At 35.3% G+C, this 15294-nt stretch overlaps 1 protein-coding gene across 1 annotated transcript in view; it reads left to right on the forward strand.

The window, feature by feature from the left end:
• The window catches only part of IL1RAPL1 (interleukin 1 receptor accessory protein like 1), a 1385688-nt gene that overhangs the window by 1353262 nt on the left and 17132 nt on the right, over positions 1–15294 (forward strand). The window contains exon 9 of the mRNA XM_050776674.1: positions 15042–15185. Coding sequence (XP_050632631.1) covers positions 15042–15185 — 144 coding nt within the window. The remainder of the gene's footprint in view (positions 1–15041; positions 15186–15294) is intronic.

Raw genomic sequence — 15294 nt, forward strand, 5'->3', positions numbered from 1 at the left:
AGCAGTATTCCTAGCTTCTGCCCACTACATGTCAATACAACCTTCCTCAGTTATGAAGACCAAGAATGTCTCCAGACATTGCCAGATGTCCCCAGGGGTCAAAATTGCTCCTGGTGACAACCACTGCTCTACAGTATAGATAGCAAAAACTCAATCTTTTCCTGGAAATGATGTCAACACTTAAGCTGCTCAATGTAGGGAAATTCAAAATAGAAGGACAAGTATTTTAATCTTGAAAACCTTCCAAGATTATACCAAATGTGGCTGGAAGGTCAACAGAATGGCTGTTCTTACACCATAGGAATTGACAAAATTTAGGTTCCTTGTATTTCCATGCTTAGAGAGTCAGCTAAAAGCCCCTAGACGAATGCTTCACAAACTTTACAGTATGCACAAATCACCTGGGAACTTTGTTAAAAAGCAATTCATTAGCCTGGGGTAGGACTCAAGATTAGAATTTGAATCAAGTTCCTTATTGATGCTGCCACTATTGGTCTGTGGACCGCAGCTGGCATACCAAAGCCCTTGCCTAGACAATAGATCTTTCTAATTAGCTTGGTAGCCTGTAATAGGTAAAGAGAAACTAGTTCTGTTGAGCTCACTGTTTCCATGAGAAAGGAATGAAAGCTGAGTGGAGCCAGTCAGTGGGACTATTTTTAATTAATTGCCTCATTCTTTTTACATGGTCAACACCTTTGAACCTATTTGAACAGTGGTTCATTGGCCTCACACTCTACTCTTAATGAGGTTACTTGCTTCACCTGTTCAATGAATTGTGCTATATAACATATTTGCTACTCAGAGAGATGTCTAAGGGGGCATTTTCTTCAAGTATTCAAATAATTAACCTCTTAAATGAAGAGGGCCCTCACTGTTGGACCCATTTCCTATGTACCTCATTTTTTAAAAAGGAAATACACTTAGGAATGTCTCAACAACATATATATGGATATACATATATGCTTTAGCCTATTCAAATAGGTTGAATCTAGTCTATGTAAATAACATAAGGAGGAACACGATGTATGGTGAACAGTAAATACTGCTGATTTTCTGTTTTGAACACTTACTTGTATTCAGCTAACTGTCAATTAAGTGTGGTAAGAAAGGATGGAGATTGTATGGAATTGAACTGCCACATATTATTGGTCAAAGGTATGCCTCAAAAACAAAAGAAAGAGAGAGAGAGAGAAAGAAAGAAAGAAAGAGGAAGGGAGAAAGAAAGAGAGAGAGAGAGAAAGAAAGAGGGAGGGAGGGAGGGAGGGAGGGAGGGAAGGAAGGAAGGAAGGAAGGAAGGAAGGAAGGAAGGAAGGAAGGAAGGAAGGAAGGAAGGAAGGAAGGAAGGAAGGAAGGAAGGAAGGAAGGAAGGACCACAGCAACACAGACTCATTAAAACCATCTCTACGAGTTCAAACGTGTAATTCATTTTAACAGGCATCTGTCTAGCATCTAACAGAAGCTATAAAACACAAGTATTTTTACAGATGAAGCAACTAAACTAGTGTGCGAATGGTCAAAAGTACACAATGTATTTGAATACTACCAATTTCTATGTGACCACGGAGCTTCCAGTGGCAGCAGTCTACTCAAGTGAGGGTAGAAGGAATCCACTGGAACTCGTGTCTATGTATTGGAAAATGATAAACAGGCAGTTTAGAAATAATAATTAAGTTTAAAACATTTGCAGGAAGCCCACAGAAATTATCTAGCACACAGCAAAATTCCACTTGTGTGATCAGAGATTCCTAACAAGATAGTATATTCCTAGCCACCAGCTACCATCAACCACTCACTCCTCCTTCTCAGAACCACCTTCGTATTTTCATTATTTCTGGGTCTAAGCAACCTGTTGATTGACAGTGCTTCATATCCCACTCCAAATCTCACTTCACTGCAGGCTGCTTAAAAGAGATAATTCATATAATGCTGTTGTATGAAAAAGTGACAAATCATTCTAATTCAACAAAGATGTATTGAGTGCCAGCAATGGTCAAAGCACTGGGTTAAGCATCCTTACTAGTTGACTCACTGCTACCAGAAGGATGTCTACCACCATGCTGGAGCATTTAAACAGCATTTTTGGGAAGAGGGAGATAGCTGTGCATTTTTATGGCTGCGAATTCCTGCATTTTATAGAGAAATGGCACAACTGGGTCATAAAATGCAAGGTGTAACTTTTAATAAGCAGTTCCTGTATATTGAACTTTGACAACCAGGTCAGTAAAGTAAGAAATTAGACATGACGCATAAAAAAAAGCTAACTAGTATCTCAGGTCATATAGTAGGAAAAAAATGTGTTGATTTCCAATAAATTACCATGGAAACTTTTTTAGATTTTAGTGGTGAGAATTACATTTGCCATCTGTGGGAAATATAATATCTTTTTGTATCTAATTTTAGGGCACGTGTTCTATTTTTAGCATGTGTTCTATGAAAAATAATAAATTGCAAGGTCAATCTGGGTAAATTAAAAGTGCATATTTAAATTCTATAAAAATAGAATTTATTTTTAATTCGAAAAGAAAATCCAGTAGTACATTTAGGAAAGCACACAAAGGTCATTTTTAAAACCACCCCCAAATTGTTACCATTAAGTGAAATTTGATATGAATGAGAATTGACTAAAAAGTGAGAAATTCTCAACTGTGACGAAAAAATGGACAGTTACTTGAGAGTATTTTGCTTTTGACTCTTTAGCTTTGTGTGACCTAGAACCAATCTCTTTATGTCATTGTTCTTCAGTTTTATCATTTGTAAACTACTTGCCCCTAGCCCCACTGTGGGAATCTTGAAAGAGCATATATGATACTGGGTGACTAATAATATATATTAGACCATTTGTCATATTTTACAGATTCTCAGAGTTTTTAGACATTGTGCCTCCTTTTGCCAGTTTTGAAAGTGAGATATGGTGGTTGCTCTTCCTAGGTATTTTCTTATGCCTTAAGTGTTTGAAAAGTTGACTCAGATCTTTAGATGTCAAGTTTCTGTAACTGCAAAGTAGAAATTAAATTCCTTATGACATGCAACTGCAGTTCAAAGTGCCGACTTACAATGGTTGCCAAATTCATGCAAACTAAAGTGGAAGAGGCCATTATCAAAGCCTGAAAGTATTAAATATAAATTATCTGACTTACATCGGTTTACAATTATAATTCTACTCTATAAGTAATGTAAAATGAATTTGACTTAAAAATTTATTTATACCACCCCACAATTTCAAGGTAATGACTCACAACTGCTTGGGTACATTTCTAATTCTCCCCAAACAAATATGTCCATAACATTTAAATGCCTTAATGTTGAAAGCAACTTAAAGAAATATATTAAAGATACAGCAATAAAATTCTATGTAGTTAGACTTCTTTAGTAGACTGCTGCCACTGGCAATTCAGTAGGCACATAAAAGTTGGCAGTATTAAAATACATTTTCTTCGGTGGCTGTACACGTACTAGTTTAGTTTCTTCATCTGAAAAACAATGCAATTAGTCAAAATGAAATTTGAAAGTTTTACCTCCTCTAAAATCAGATGATTGACTCTACGTTTTATGTGAATATTCATAAACTGTTGCCAAAACTAATTATTATTTATGAAGAGAAAAGCTCCACAGTGGTGTTTACAAAATTCCTGTTAGACTTGCCTTGCTGAACCAGGCATCTTTCAATGATAGCTGCATAAACAGATAGGCAAATAAATAAATAATTAGGCTAAAGTGGTTACCAAGAGAACTCTTAGCAGAACATAGCTTGCAAACCACATTGGACAAATTCCATTCCAAACTGTCCAGAATAAAAGGCAAAATATAAGCTCTTTTGTAGTATTAGTATTTAAAGCCATAGATCAATTGCCTACGTTAAGGTTACGTGAAAACCTAATACATTAGAAAGAGATGCATTAAATAATTTAGTGAAGTATTAACAGTGGTTATCTCAAGGTCGTATGATTCCATGTGATCTTTAATTTCTTATCCTTATGCATTTTTCAAATTGTTTACTAGAAGCATGTTTTATAGAGTCAGAAGAAAAGTGAGAAAAAATAAATCTATTTTGGTATAGCTACTGAATATTTTTGAAAATGCTTGTAGAAAACCTATCATTACTCTCTGCTATAAAATCAAGTTATTTACACATTGTTCAAGTATATTGAAATCTATTTGCTTGAGTATGTACTCTTGCTCACACTTTGTCTGTTTTACAAAACAACATTTTAGGGGGCACCTTACTTCTACATTATTTTTTCAAGCCACTGATAATTTTCATGTATGCTGAAAATCAATACATATGGTGAGATGATAAGATAATGCCCTATTCTTTGTTTGTGAAGCAGAGCTATGTTATTGCAATTTTGGTAAAAGATAAGTCATTAGTGACGACAAGCCCTTTATATATACCAGCACAGAGGCCACTAAAGTATGTGAGCTGCAGACTTCTCAAGTCTGTCATGGTTTAAGGAACCATTTACTGCTCCCTTTGGATGAGGCAAGTAATGGTCAGGTCTCCTATTGGTAACTCCCAAAACATGCTCATTTTTTCATAGATTGTTAATGAGTGGGGGGGATTTTTTTAAAAGGTTAATAGAGTCTTGAAAGCATTTCTTTACAACATGAGAAAGAAAGGCAAATTTACCACTATTTTCTTCAGCATGTTTATGAATTCAGAAGTGTTCATAAACATGCAACATAGAGAAGAAATATATTTTTCTGTTTTTCCCACTGGGGGAAATGAACCAGCATATGGTTTTTGCTTTAATACTTTGTAACTCTGGAATCACCAAGATTTTGAATGAGACTTGTCTCAAGAGATAAACTATTACCAACAAATTTTGCCACACACATTTTCTTCTAATGCTTTCAATAAGTCAGAAATACATTAAACCCCTAAATAAAGAATATTATAATAATAACATAAAATTCTGAAGTTTGTTAATGTATCCCATTTGTATATTGCAATACAATCAGTTTATAAGTGTGTACAATACTTTTAAATGTATTTTCATCAATTAAATATCTATAAATCATCATACTATATTTGTTTAGAAGACTTCGATATTTCTGTAGAAACCATGGCTTCTTCTGTTGGTTATCTAGGCAGTCCAGATGTTCTGGGTTCGTTGGCCAATCCAAAGCATTCCCAATGGAAGACCAAATTGTTCTAACTATGACAATATACCCTCTTGAGGAAAATTGCTTTCAGGATAAACATTGCATCCCTTAACAAGGAGTAAAATGGCAATGCCACCTTCGCTCTGACAATTTTCTCTCCAGAGATGTTTTGTAACATTCCATCTGTGCCTGTCTATTTGTATGACATGTTAAGAAGGAAATTCCTAGTAGAGGGAAAGCAATACTTTTCTAAGGTATTTTCTTTTAGGCATCAGTGAAGTTTGACACCTTGATATACAATAGCCCTGTCTTCCAAGCTGGTCACCTGAGGCCCTTTTTGTTCTTTATTATAACACTATCTTCCTTCTTTGTCTGTCTTCTCCCCATCATACTTAATCTTCTGAGATCTGAGATAAAGGAAGCCCATCTGAATACTTTGTACCTGTATGTGTGTGCAAGCACACATAACGGTCTGTGTACATCTCACATTATAGTCTTGAGATAGAAATATTTCAAACACCGCCTTTATAATCTAAAGGGGAAAGGTTTTCTGCAATAAAGCTCTGTCTGTGTTAGTAACTTCACAGTATACATTTTGAAAATGGAGGGCAATTTTTCCCAAGGGAGAATCATTGTCCTATTGTACTGAACTATCTTTGTGAAACCTGGTTTAATGGGTTCCATGAATCCTTAAACAAATATTTATTGAAAAGGTACATGCTATTTGCTTTGAAAATAAAAAAAAGATAAACAACATATTCTAGCTGAGAAATCAAAGCATGAGTTTGCCTACCTTCACCTATCACATCATACATTCATTTTCCCAGTGCTCCAGACCAAAGTACTTGCCAAAATCCTTTGCAGCTACCTCTGCATTGTGTCACTCTGTGTCTGACCCCTGTCTCTAAAATACTCCTACAGAAACACACACACATACAAATACCCCAAGTGCATTTTTCATCTGGCTTGTAATTGTGATACTTATAATGTAGCATTTCTTACACTTATATAAAAGAGGTCTAGCACAGTGACACTTAAGTTCTCAATAAATAGCTCTTATTATTTATTATTTGCTTACATGCCTGACTCTGAAAGTAGACATGAGCACCTTTAATGCAAAAACATATTTCATCCATCATTTTATCACTAGAATTCAAAAGCACTATACCTGGTACAGAGAAGGCACTTATAAAGCAAATAGAAAATGTATGTATTAGTGAGTGAGAAAAGTTGAATAGCAGTATCAAAGATGTGAAGCAGTACATGATTGATTTCCAAATGCCAAGTGAATACAAACTTTCTTAGTTCTGTAAGTCTATACAAGACTGTATTGCCATTAGATTTGTGAATGAAAACAAGAACAGAAAACCAAACACCACATGTTTTCACTCATAAGTGGGAACAGAACAATGAGAACACATGGACACAGGGAGGGGAGCATCACTCACCGGGGCCTGTTGGGGGGTGGAGGGCTAGGGGAGGGATAGCATTAGGAGAAATACCTGATGTAGATGGCCGGTTGATGGATGCAGCAAACCACCATGGCACGTGTATACCTATGCAACAAACCTGCACGTTCTGCACATGTACCCCAGAACTGAAAGTATAATTAAAAAAAAAGAAAATGGAAAAATAATTTTTAAATCTATACTATGAAGTTGATCATTTTTCTATATACTAAAAGTTTATTCCCAACTTAATGGACTGAATATTAATGCTATAATTATACCTTATCAGTTGCTTGAACCTTATGATACATTGACTAGAAAAATGGCTCACAGATATGTTCTTGGAATTTTAGAATAGAAACACATAAAACCTAGCTTTTTATTCAAAATTGGATTTGTTCTTAATCATCTAATCAGTCATTCATTTTCATTGAATATCTTTAATGTGTCAGATAGTTTGCAAGGTATTTGGGATAAGTAGTGAAAGATATACACAAAATAGACCACAAAAAAAAAAAGAGAAAACAGCAAAAAACTTGTCCTGATGGAGTTTAAATCCCAGTGGAAGACAAATAATACACAAGAATACATTTATCAATAAGCAAATGAAATATTATGTTATATAGTGATGAATACTATAAAAAATAAAGACAAGTGGATGCAAAATTCAGGCACAGGTTTGTGACTTGGAATGCGTGGTCAGTGTATCCAATTGAGAAGGTGCTGTATGAGCAAAGACTTGAAGAAGCAAAGAGAGGCACGTAGAAATCTAGGGGAGATACTCTCCAGTCAGAGGGAAGCCAGAGCAAAGGTCCTAAGATAAAGTCATTGCTTACAATGTAAAACAATAAACAAAACTAACTCTGATATAATTCAATATGGTAAGTGAAAAAAAAGGACAGGAAATACATCTTCTAAAGAGGAAAAAAATCACTTTTAGTTGGAAAAGTTATATTGGAAGTGCAGATCCCAACCTTTCCTTGCAGGATTGGTTGGGTTTTGGAAAATGAAGAACTTCAGATTAGGAACAAAAAACTCACATCAAATTTAATTTACATTGGAAGGAGGATTACAGCTAAAGGTTAGTTAGCTGCTTCAATTAAGGGAATGAAGAAACTGAAATGCCCACATAAGGGGTTTAGACTTTGTTCCATGGGCAATGTAAATCAGCTAACAGATCCTGCAGAAAATTCCAGAGTGAAGACATGTTCTGGGAAGATGAAATTGAAGGCTTTGTGCAGATCAGTGTACAATAGCTGTAAATAACAGGATTTTAATAACAGGGTAATCAACCTGAAATACACTCTAATTACAATAACACTTGCAATTATTATCTTACAATTCAACCTGTTATTTTTTAACTTTTTATTTTGGATAAATAAAACTGCAGATATTGTAGAAAATTACAAGAACAGTATAATACATTTTAATATATCTTCTCCACCTAGATTCACCAATTAATAACATTTGCCACATTTACCTCATCTCTCTTCCTACATATAGGTAGGTAAAAAGAGCTGAACTACATACACACGCACACAACGTATCATTGCTAAACCACATGAGAGCACATTGCAGACACAAACTAAATTATTCAATATGAATCTCCTAAAAACAAGAATTTTTTATGTAACGAGAATACATTTATCAAATTCAGGAAAATTCAAAATTATAAAATGTCATTGCCTATGATATAGTCTATATTCAAATTTCAAAAATTGTCCCAGTACATACCCTTTACACCATATTTACCATCCAGGATTATGTACTGCATTTAACTGCCAATTCTCTTTAGTGTCCTTTAATCTGGTATGGTTCCTCAGCTTTTCTTTGTCTTTCATAACATTGACATTTTGAAGAGTAGAAGCTACATGGTTTTATTTTTTATTGTTGTCCCTCAGTTTGAGTTGGCCTGACATTTCCTTATTTTTTTCTCAGATGTTTATGTGTTTCTGGCTGTAACACTACTTAAATGATATTGTGCCCTCTTATTGCAGTACACTGGGAATTGGGGGCGGGGGATGATGTCAATTTGTCCCATTATTGTTGATGTTAAATTTGGTCACTTCCTTAAAATGATGTCCATTTTTCCCCAGTGAGGAGGTACTATGAGACAGTGTGAATATCCTGCCTCATCAGTCTTTCAACCAATAATTTTAATGTCTGTTGCTAATTTTTGCCTGAATCAATTGTTATTATGGTGGGTGAAAAATGGTCATTTCTAACTAGATCATTCCTTTCCTATTTACTGGTTGACATTCTGCTCTTAGGGAGAGCTTTCCCTTCTTGTTGGTTTATTTGTAACTAATATGAGCACATGGATTCATGCTTTATTCAGTTACTGCCATTATTCATTTTAACTCATCTTTTAAAACATACCACCGATGAATATTTCTTAATTCACAGAGAGAAAAACCAACTTAACACCCTTCTTGCCTAGTTGAAAGAGAAAAAAAGCACATTCCAAGGGTAGGCTCTAGCATGCTGTGAAGAGAATGTTACACTTTTTCTTCTAGCCTTTCATTTTATTTTTCACTTTGAATACTTTATTAACACATAACAATGAAGCTCCAAGGACCTGTGGGACCTTAGTCTTACTGGGCTCTAATGATGGGTCCTAGCCAACAACCATATTTGCATTTTGATTGGCAGTAACTAGAAGTTAATTTGGTGCTTCGTCTAAAAACCTCTTTCCAAATGGCAAAAAATGCTACTTTGGAGGTAATCTTTTGCCCAAATGTTTGGTCATACAGATTAAGCTGCTCCATTCAGGGACCATTTTTATTTTTATTATTATAATTTTGGGGGTTTATACCCTGACTTCCTAAAAAGGACTTTTGCAAGATCAAAACTGTTATTCTTACATACTAGTTTATACTTTCCCAAAACATTTTCTTCCTTTATGTGAATAGCAGCTTGATCTGTTAATGTGTTTCCCCCGCCCCCCACAAAAATATAACTGCTTTTAAATTGCACTGATGTATTGTAGAATTGAGTTGAGTATCTTTGTAGGCTGAGCATAATTATCCTCCTGCCAGGAACAAATAAGTTATACTGCTCCAGAGAAATAAATATGCATATGAATTTATGTGGATGGATAGATTCTTATAAACTTTAGCTCTTTATAACACAATGAGAGAAAAAGGAATGTACTTGGTGAGGCAAATGAATAAACTGGAATCATTATAGTGTCTGTCACGCATTTTCCCCACAAACTTGCATTTTACTGCATATAAATGAGGGAAAAACACTTCAAAAGACTTTTTATAATGAATGAACCAACTTTAGGATAAACTACACAAAAGTAAGCCATCTAAAATCTTCAGTTATACTTCTGGCAAAATTATATATATATAGGCACACACACACACACACACACACAGAGAGAGAGAGAGAGAGATCAAATAGAGATACTGACTAAAAACTGCAAGTCAAGAGTTCAAAAATACATATGAACTTTTACTTACTTTGTTAAAATCTTTACCTTTTCGAAGATTTCCAGCAGAAAATGTTTGCAAACAATAACACCAGGTACAGGCCAAGAAAAGAACATAGTTTCCCATAGTATACTAGGTAATTGCAGCAAGATCAGTGGAAACCAAATGCATTTATTATTTGCAATGTAATTCAATATACTAAGAGATGGCACACACTTTATTTTAATTAGCTGTTTCTTTTAAGGGGTTGCTTGCTCCCACTGTCTTGATAAGAAAAAATTGTAGTCATTGCTCAAAATGCTTGTAGCAAATCTAGTTTTAAATTGAAACAATTTATTCCAAAGCAGTCTACTACTGCAGCAATAATCAATGTGTTTTCCCTAAGCCTGTACTGGAGCTTTCCAAGGACTATTGTTAATTGCCTGTAACTAAATGATTGCTGGGGCCCTTAAATGCAACTCTTTGGCACTTGTTCATTTGTTGTTTTTAACCAAATGCCAGTTTTCCTTAGGTTTTGCCTAGCAATTTTGCTTTTACAATTTTCAATATTCAGTCTCAGTCCCTTAAAGGGGGCAGAGTCTATCATTTTAACAAAATAACACAAAGGCTAAACAGATTTTAAAAGGTCTGCACTTTCTCCTTCGGTCCTCAGATGTTGAATTGTGCTGAAATGGAATCTTTTTATTTTTTAAATGCTGCCACTCCAGGCAACTTGAACTAGAGCTGAAAGGCAGATCCCATTTCAAAGGGAAAATGACATTTGCTGGGCCAACACCATTTACATTGTAAAGATAAAATACAGCAGTGGGCCCAAATGATTTCTCTTAACTGTGACAGAATTTAATCCTTAGTAATTTTGTATAACCCAAAGGATATGCAATAATATGGTAGCACATGTATTAATGAATCTGTCTGGCTTGGAGCAAAAGAATACAAAGGCTAAATCTAATGCACCATTTTCTTTGAGAGAGTTTACATATGCTATATAAACCAGTGTGACTTACTTAAATGGAAAAAAATTTAACTTGCATACATGTATAATGTGTAGGCATGTGTATAACACTCCTGCATAGAAATAATGTAGTAACTGAGGAGCAGGCACTGTACACCATGGGGAAATACACATTTCCATCTTGTTCCTGACCTCTTTATAAGGACATTATGAGAACACTATGCTTCTGCAATGTAATACTACAGAAGTCCCTGGGGGAAAGTCTGCGACGCTCTCAGGATCTCAGGATAAATTAGCTCCTTGTAAATTCTGTTTCTTTAGACTCGTTTTTGGTATTTCTATTATTAGTAAACGACTATCTATGGCCCAGAAGAATTATTCTCGCTTATTGCTCATTCTCTAAGCATATATAACTTTTCATATGTTTGTACTCTAAAGGAGTTTTTCATGTGACACAAGACTGTTTCTGTAATTGCTAAGCTACATCAACCCTGCTCTCTTTTTCTTATTATATTTTAAACAACACTATTGATTTGTTATGTAGAGTATTCTAAGAAATGTATATCATTTTTCAAATGGCTCGTGACATCTAGCAATGGGAGTAACTCCTATTTGGGTAATTGCTTTGCTAAAAATAAGAAGGACTTATTTTCATACAATTTTTCTCTAATTTGCATGTATTCAATTGCTCAAAATTTAAAAAGTATATAGAGACCAGTATTATAAATACCATCTGGAGAAAATGAGAGTTCTGTTGATTGGATTGATCAGATTATGTTTCAGGCAAAGGTTTTTTGTTATTTCCAAAGCTCCTTGAGTATATATGGGCACTTAAGACATGCCACATGCCCAGCCCCTGTGCAGTGCCTCCAGATGCAAAGAATGTGCTTAGGGACACCATAAAAGAATCATTCTCTGCCTGGGCACTTATCTAGAGCAGAGCAGCTTTCCCGACTCCCAGCTTTCTTCCCACACTTCTCCCCACATAGGCCTTTGGTTAGAACTTAAGTTTTTCTTAAAAGAAATCAAAATGTTAAAGAATTGAAATATGATTAACATAATATAAAACATGGAGCTCTAAGTGTTTGGCTAAATGAGTTCCGACAAATATAAACACTTCTGTATCCACACCAAAACCTATTTCCTTTACCCCAGTTTCCTCTTGCTCCATTCCAATAAGTTTCCCTTCACTCATCACCAATGAATCCATTTCCTGATTTATGTCACTATGGATTATGTTGGTCTGTTCTTCAGCATAATTTAAATAAAATCATACAGTAGGTATTATTTTGTGTCTGACTTCCTTTTTCTAACATAATTTTGTAAGAGTCATGCATGTTTTATGTATCAGTAGTTTATTACTTTTATCACTGAGTATATCCTATCATATGAACATACAATCATTTGTTCATCATTTCCCGTTAATGGACATTTAAGTTGTCTCCATTTGTGGCTGCTGTGAATAAATAAGACTATTCTGAGCATTCTCATCCAACTCTTCTTGCAGATATCTGCTTATATTTCTCTTGGACAAATACCTAGGAGTGGAATTGCTATTGATATGGTAGATTTATATTTAATTTTATTAGAAATTACCCCAAAGTTTACAATGTGGTAATATCATTGGGTACTATTACTAGCAATGTTTGGGAGTGGAAGCTAAGTGTTCTTGATTATTTTTCCGTTTCTTTTTTTGTACAAGAAATTTTTGGGTGGTAAATTCCTAGTGTTTAATATACTAAATTAGAAAATCTTAAAAGAAGCCATAGTCGAACTGCTTATTTCTCACATTATATCCAGTGTATTTTAAATCACGTCTTCCTGATTTATAAATCACCCTGTGGGCATAAGTTAGAATTTTACACAGGCTTCTCTGTATGGTGGAGTTTGTTATCTTGAGTGAACAAGACCCAATGTATCCCCACAGGATTAGCCGCTCTCCCTTTCTATTCATATAGTAGGGGGAAAACATTATACTGAAGAACTTTTTGTATTTTGTTCCTGGTATTTTTGTAGTGCTGTCTTGTGTGGTTCCTCACAATGTTAATCAGATAAGCTGCTGGAGGTATTTTGTAGTGTTTCACACTTCATATTAATTTACTTAGATTATAAAAGATTTGATCTCACTTTATTTTTTATTTCTTAAATGCATACGGTTCAATCATTTTAAATAATATTTTCTTCAATTTCCCATTTAATTTTAATAATTACAGAAAAATACACTTGATTAAACAGTAGTTAATGTGTTATTTATTAAACTGTAGAATGAGAAGTCAAGGGCTAGGTAATAGGAAATATGAATGAGGATTTTGTTTTGTTTTGTTTTTTGTTTTTTGAGACAGAGTCTCGCTCTGTTGCCCAGGCTGGAGTGCAGTGGTGCGATCTCAGCTCACTGCAACCTCCACCTCCTGAGTTCAAGTGATTCTCCTGTCTCAGCCTCCCAAGTAGCTGGGATTACAGGCACCCGCCATCATGCCCAGCTAAGTTTTGTATTTTTAGTAGAGACAGAGTTTCGCCATATTGGCCAGGCTGGTCTCAAACTCCTGACTTCAGGTGATCTGCCTGCCTTGGCCTCCCAAAGTGCTGGGATTACATGTGTGCCCAGCCGGAGGATTTTTTTTTCTGTAATTATTACAGGAAAAGTGACATCACATGCAAACACACACATACACAGTGTTCTTGTGAGAAAATGATGGCCATGCTTTTCAGATTGTTTGTCACTCAAACTACACCAGTCCCATCATGATTTCACCCCATTTGTGAGAACTCAGGACTGATCTTATAACCTGAGGGTACTTGTTACTGGCAAAACCATGGATTATTTTAAAATTCTCAGTCTAAGCTTACTTACATTGACTGTGTTATGAAATTAGATAACTTACTGGTGGATTCTGAATTACAGAATCAAGAACAACATTATTTTACAGCTTTGATTTCAGAAATGTTTGTATTTAATTGTAATTAAGGAAACTAGTACTTTTCAAGGTAGTTGTCAACTGCAGGGAACAATGGCTACCCATCAGTGACAACATTTGGGCTATGATGATCAGGACAACACTTAGTTAAAGTGAGTTTCAAAAATCTGTGCATGATGGCTTACTATTTAAATACCGGTATCCTTAGTTTTGTTACAATGTCCATAGTTCTAAAGAAGGAAAAAATAACAAAATATTTTATCTCCAAGTTTCCTGATAAGTTTTTATCTAAGGTAGATATTCAATAGAAAAAGGAGGATTTGTATACAGTGAGTGTCAAGAAAATTCCTTTTTTGGATAGAACGTAATAACATGCCTGGTAAAAGGGGAAGCCAAAATTTTAACAAGTAAATGGTTGAATGAAAATAAAACACCACCAACATATTCATATACTGTCCCATCCACTAGGAGGCCTACTTCTTACACCCAAAAAGCATTCAGCCTCCAAGATTATGGTAGACCACCTTCGTATCACTCTATTCAGGAAGATACAACACAGGAGCCATTGCTCCTGGCAGGAGTCAGCAGACAGCATTCATTAGATAGTCTTCCCAACATTCTATGCAATAATCCACAGTGCTCTCCTGGAACTGTGTTGTTTGACCTGTCACCTTTCTTTGGCCCCCAACCCACAGGTGACAGCTCAAGTGAGAGGGATCAAGATTCTCATTGGGAAAGGCCAAAAGTCATGCTAGCTTAAAAGCTTCATATCCACAGGAATCAGTATTTATTTTATCAACCCCATAAGCATAGCTTCCAGAATCTCCACAAGGGATACATTTATATAAGAGAAGTATGGCACTCTGGTGAACCCATTATTATAGTTTGCAATTGGATGTTTACAATTCTCTTAGTCCAAATGCAAGCTACCAACCAAGGTTCATTTTTACCACAAGCAATGTTGCTTAGCAACATAGTTATCACATACCACCTTATCTAGTTACCAAGGAAACAGAGCTAGAAAGTTATCGAAAGGTCAAATTCTCATGCGAAAAGGAAAGGGGTTGTGTTAACCCATTACCCACATCTCATCTCGTGCAAGAAAATGTGAAATCAAATTGAATTTAATTTGTGATTTTGGATGTGAATACTATATAATTCCCCATTGTGATTTTTTTCTTTCTAGAGCTAATGTACACAGTGGAACTTGCTGGAGGGCTTGGTGCTATTCTCTTGCTGCTTGTATGTTTGGTGACCATCTACAAGTGTTACAAGATAGAAATCATGCTCTTCTACAGGAATCATTTTGGAGCTGAAGAGCTGGATGGAGGTAGGATGTTACCTCTTTTATTGTTCTTTCTGAATATTCTAGTTTCTTTCTTGTCTTTGTTTTATTAAGGGGAAAAAAGTCACCTGCATAATCAATGGCAGCAGCTCTT

The sequence above is a fragment of the Macaca thibetana genome, chromosome X (assembly GCF_024542745.1).
Source record: "Macaca thibetana thibetana isolate TM-01 chromosome X, ASM2454274v1, whole genome shotgun sequence".
In the NCBI taxonomy this organism is placed as follows: domain Eukaryota; kingdom Metazoa; phylum Chordata; class Mammalia; order Primates; family Cercopithecidae; genus Macaca; species Macaca thibetana.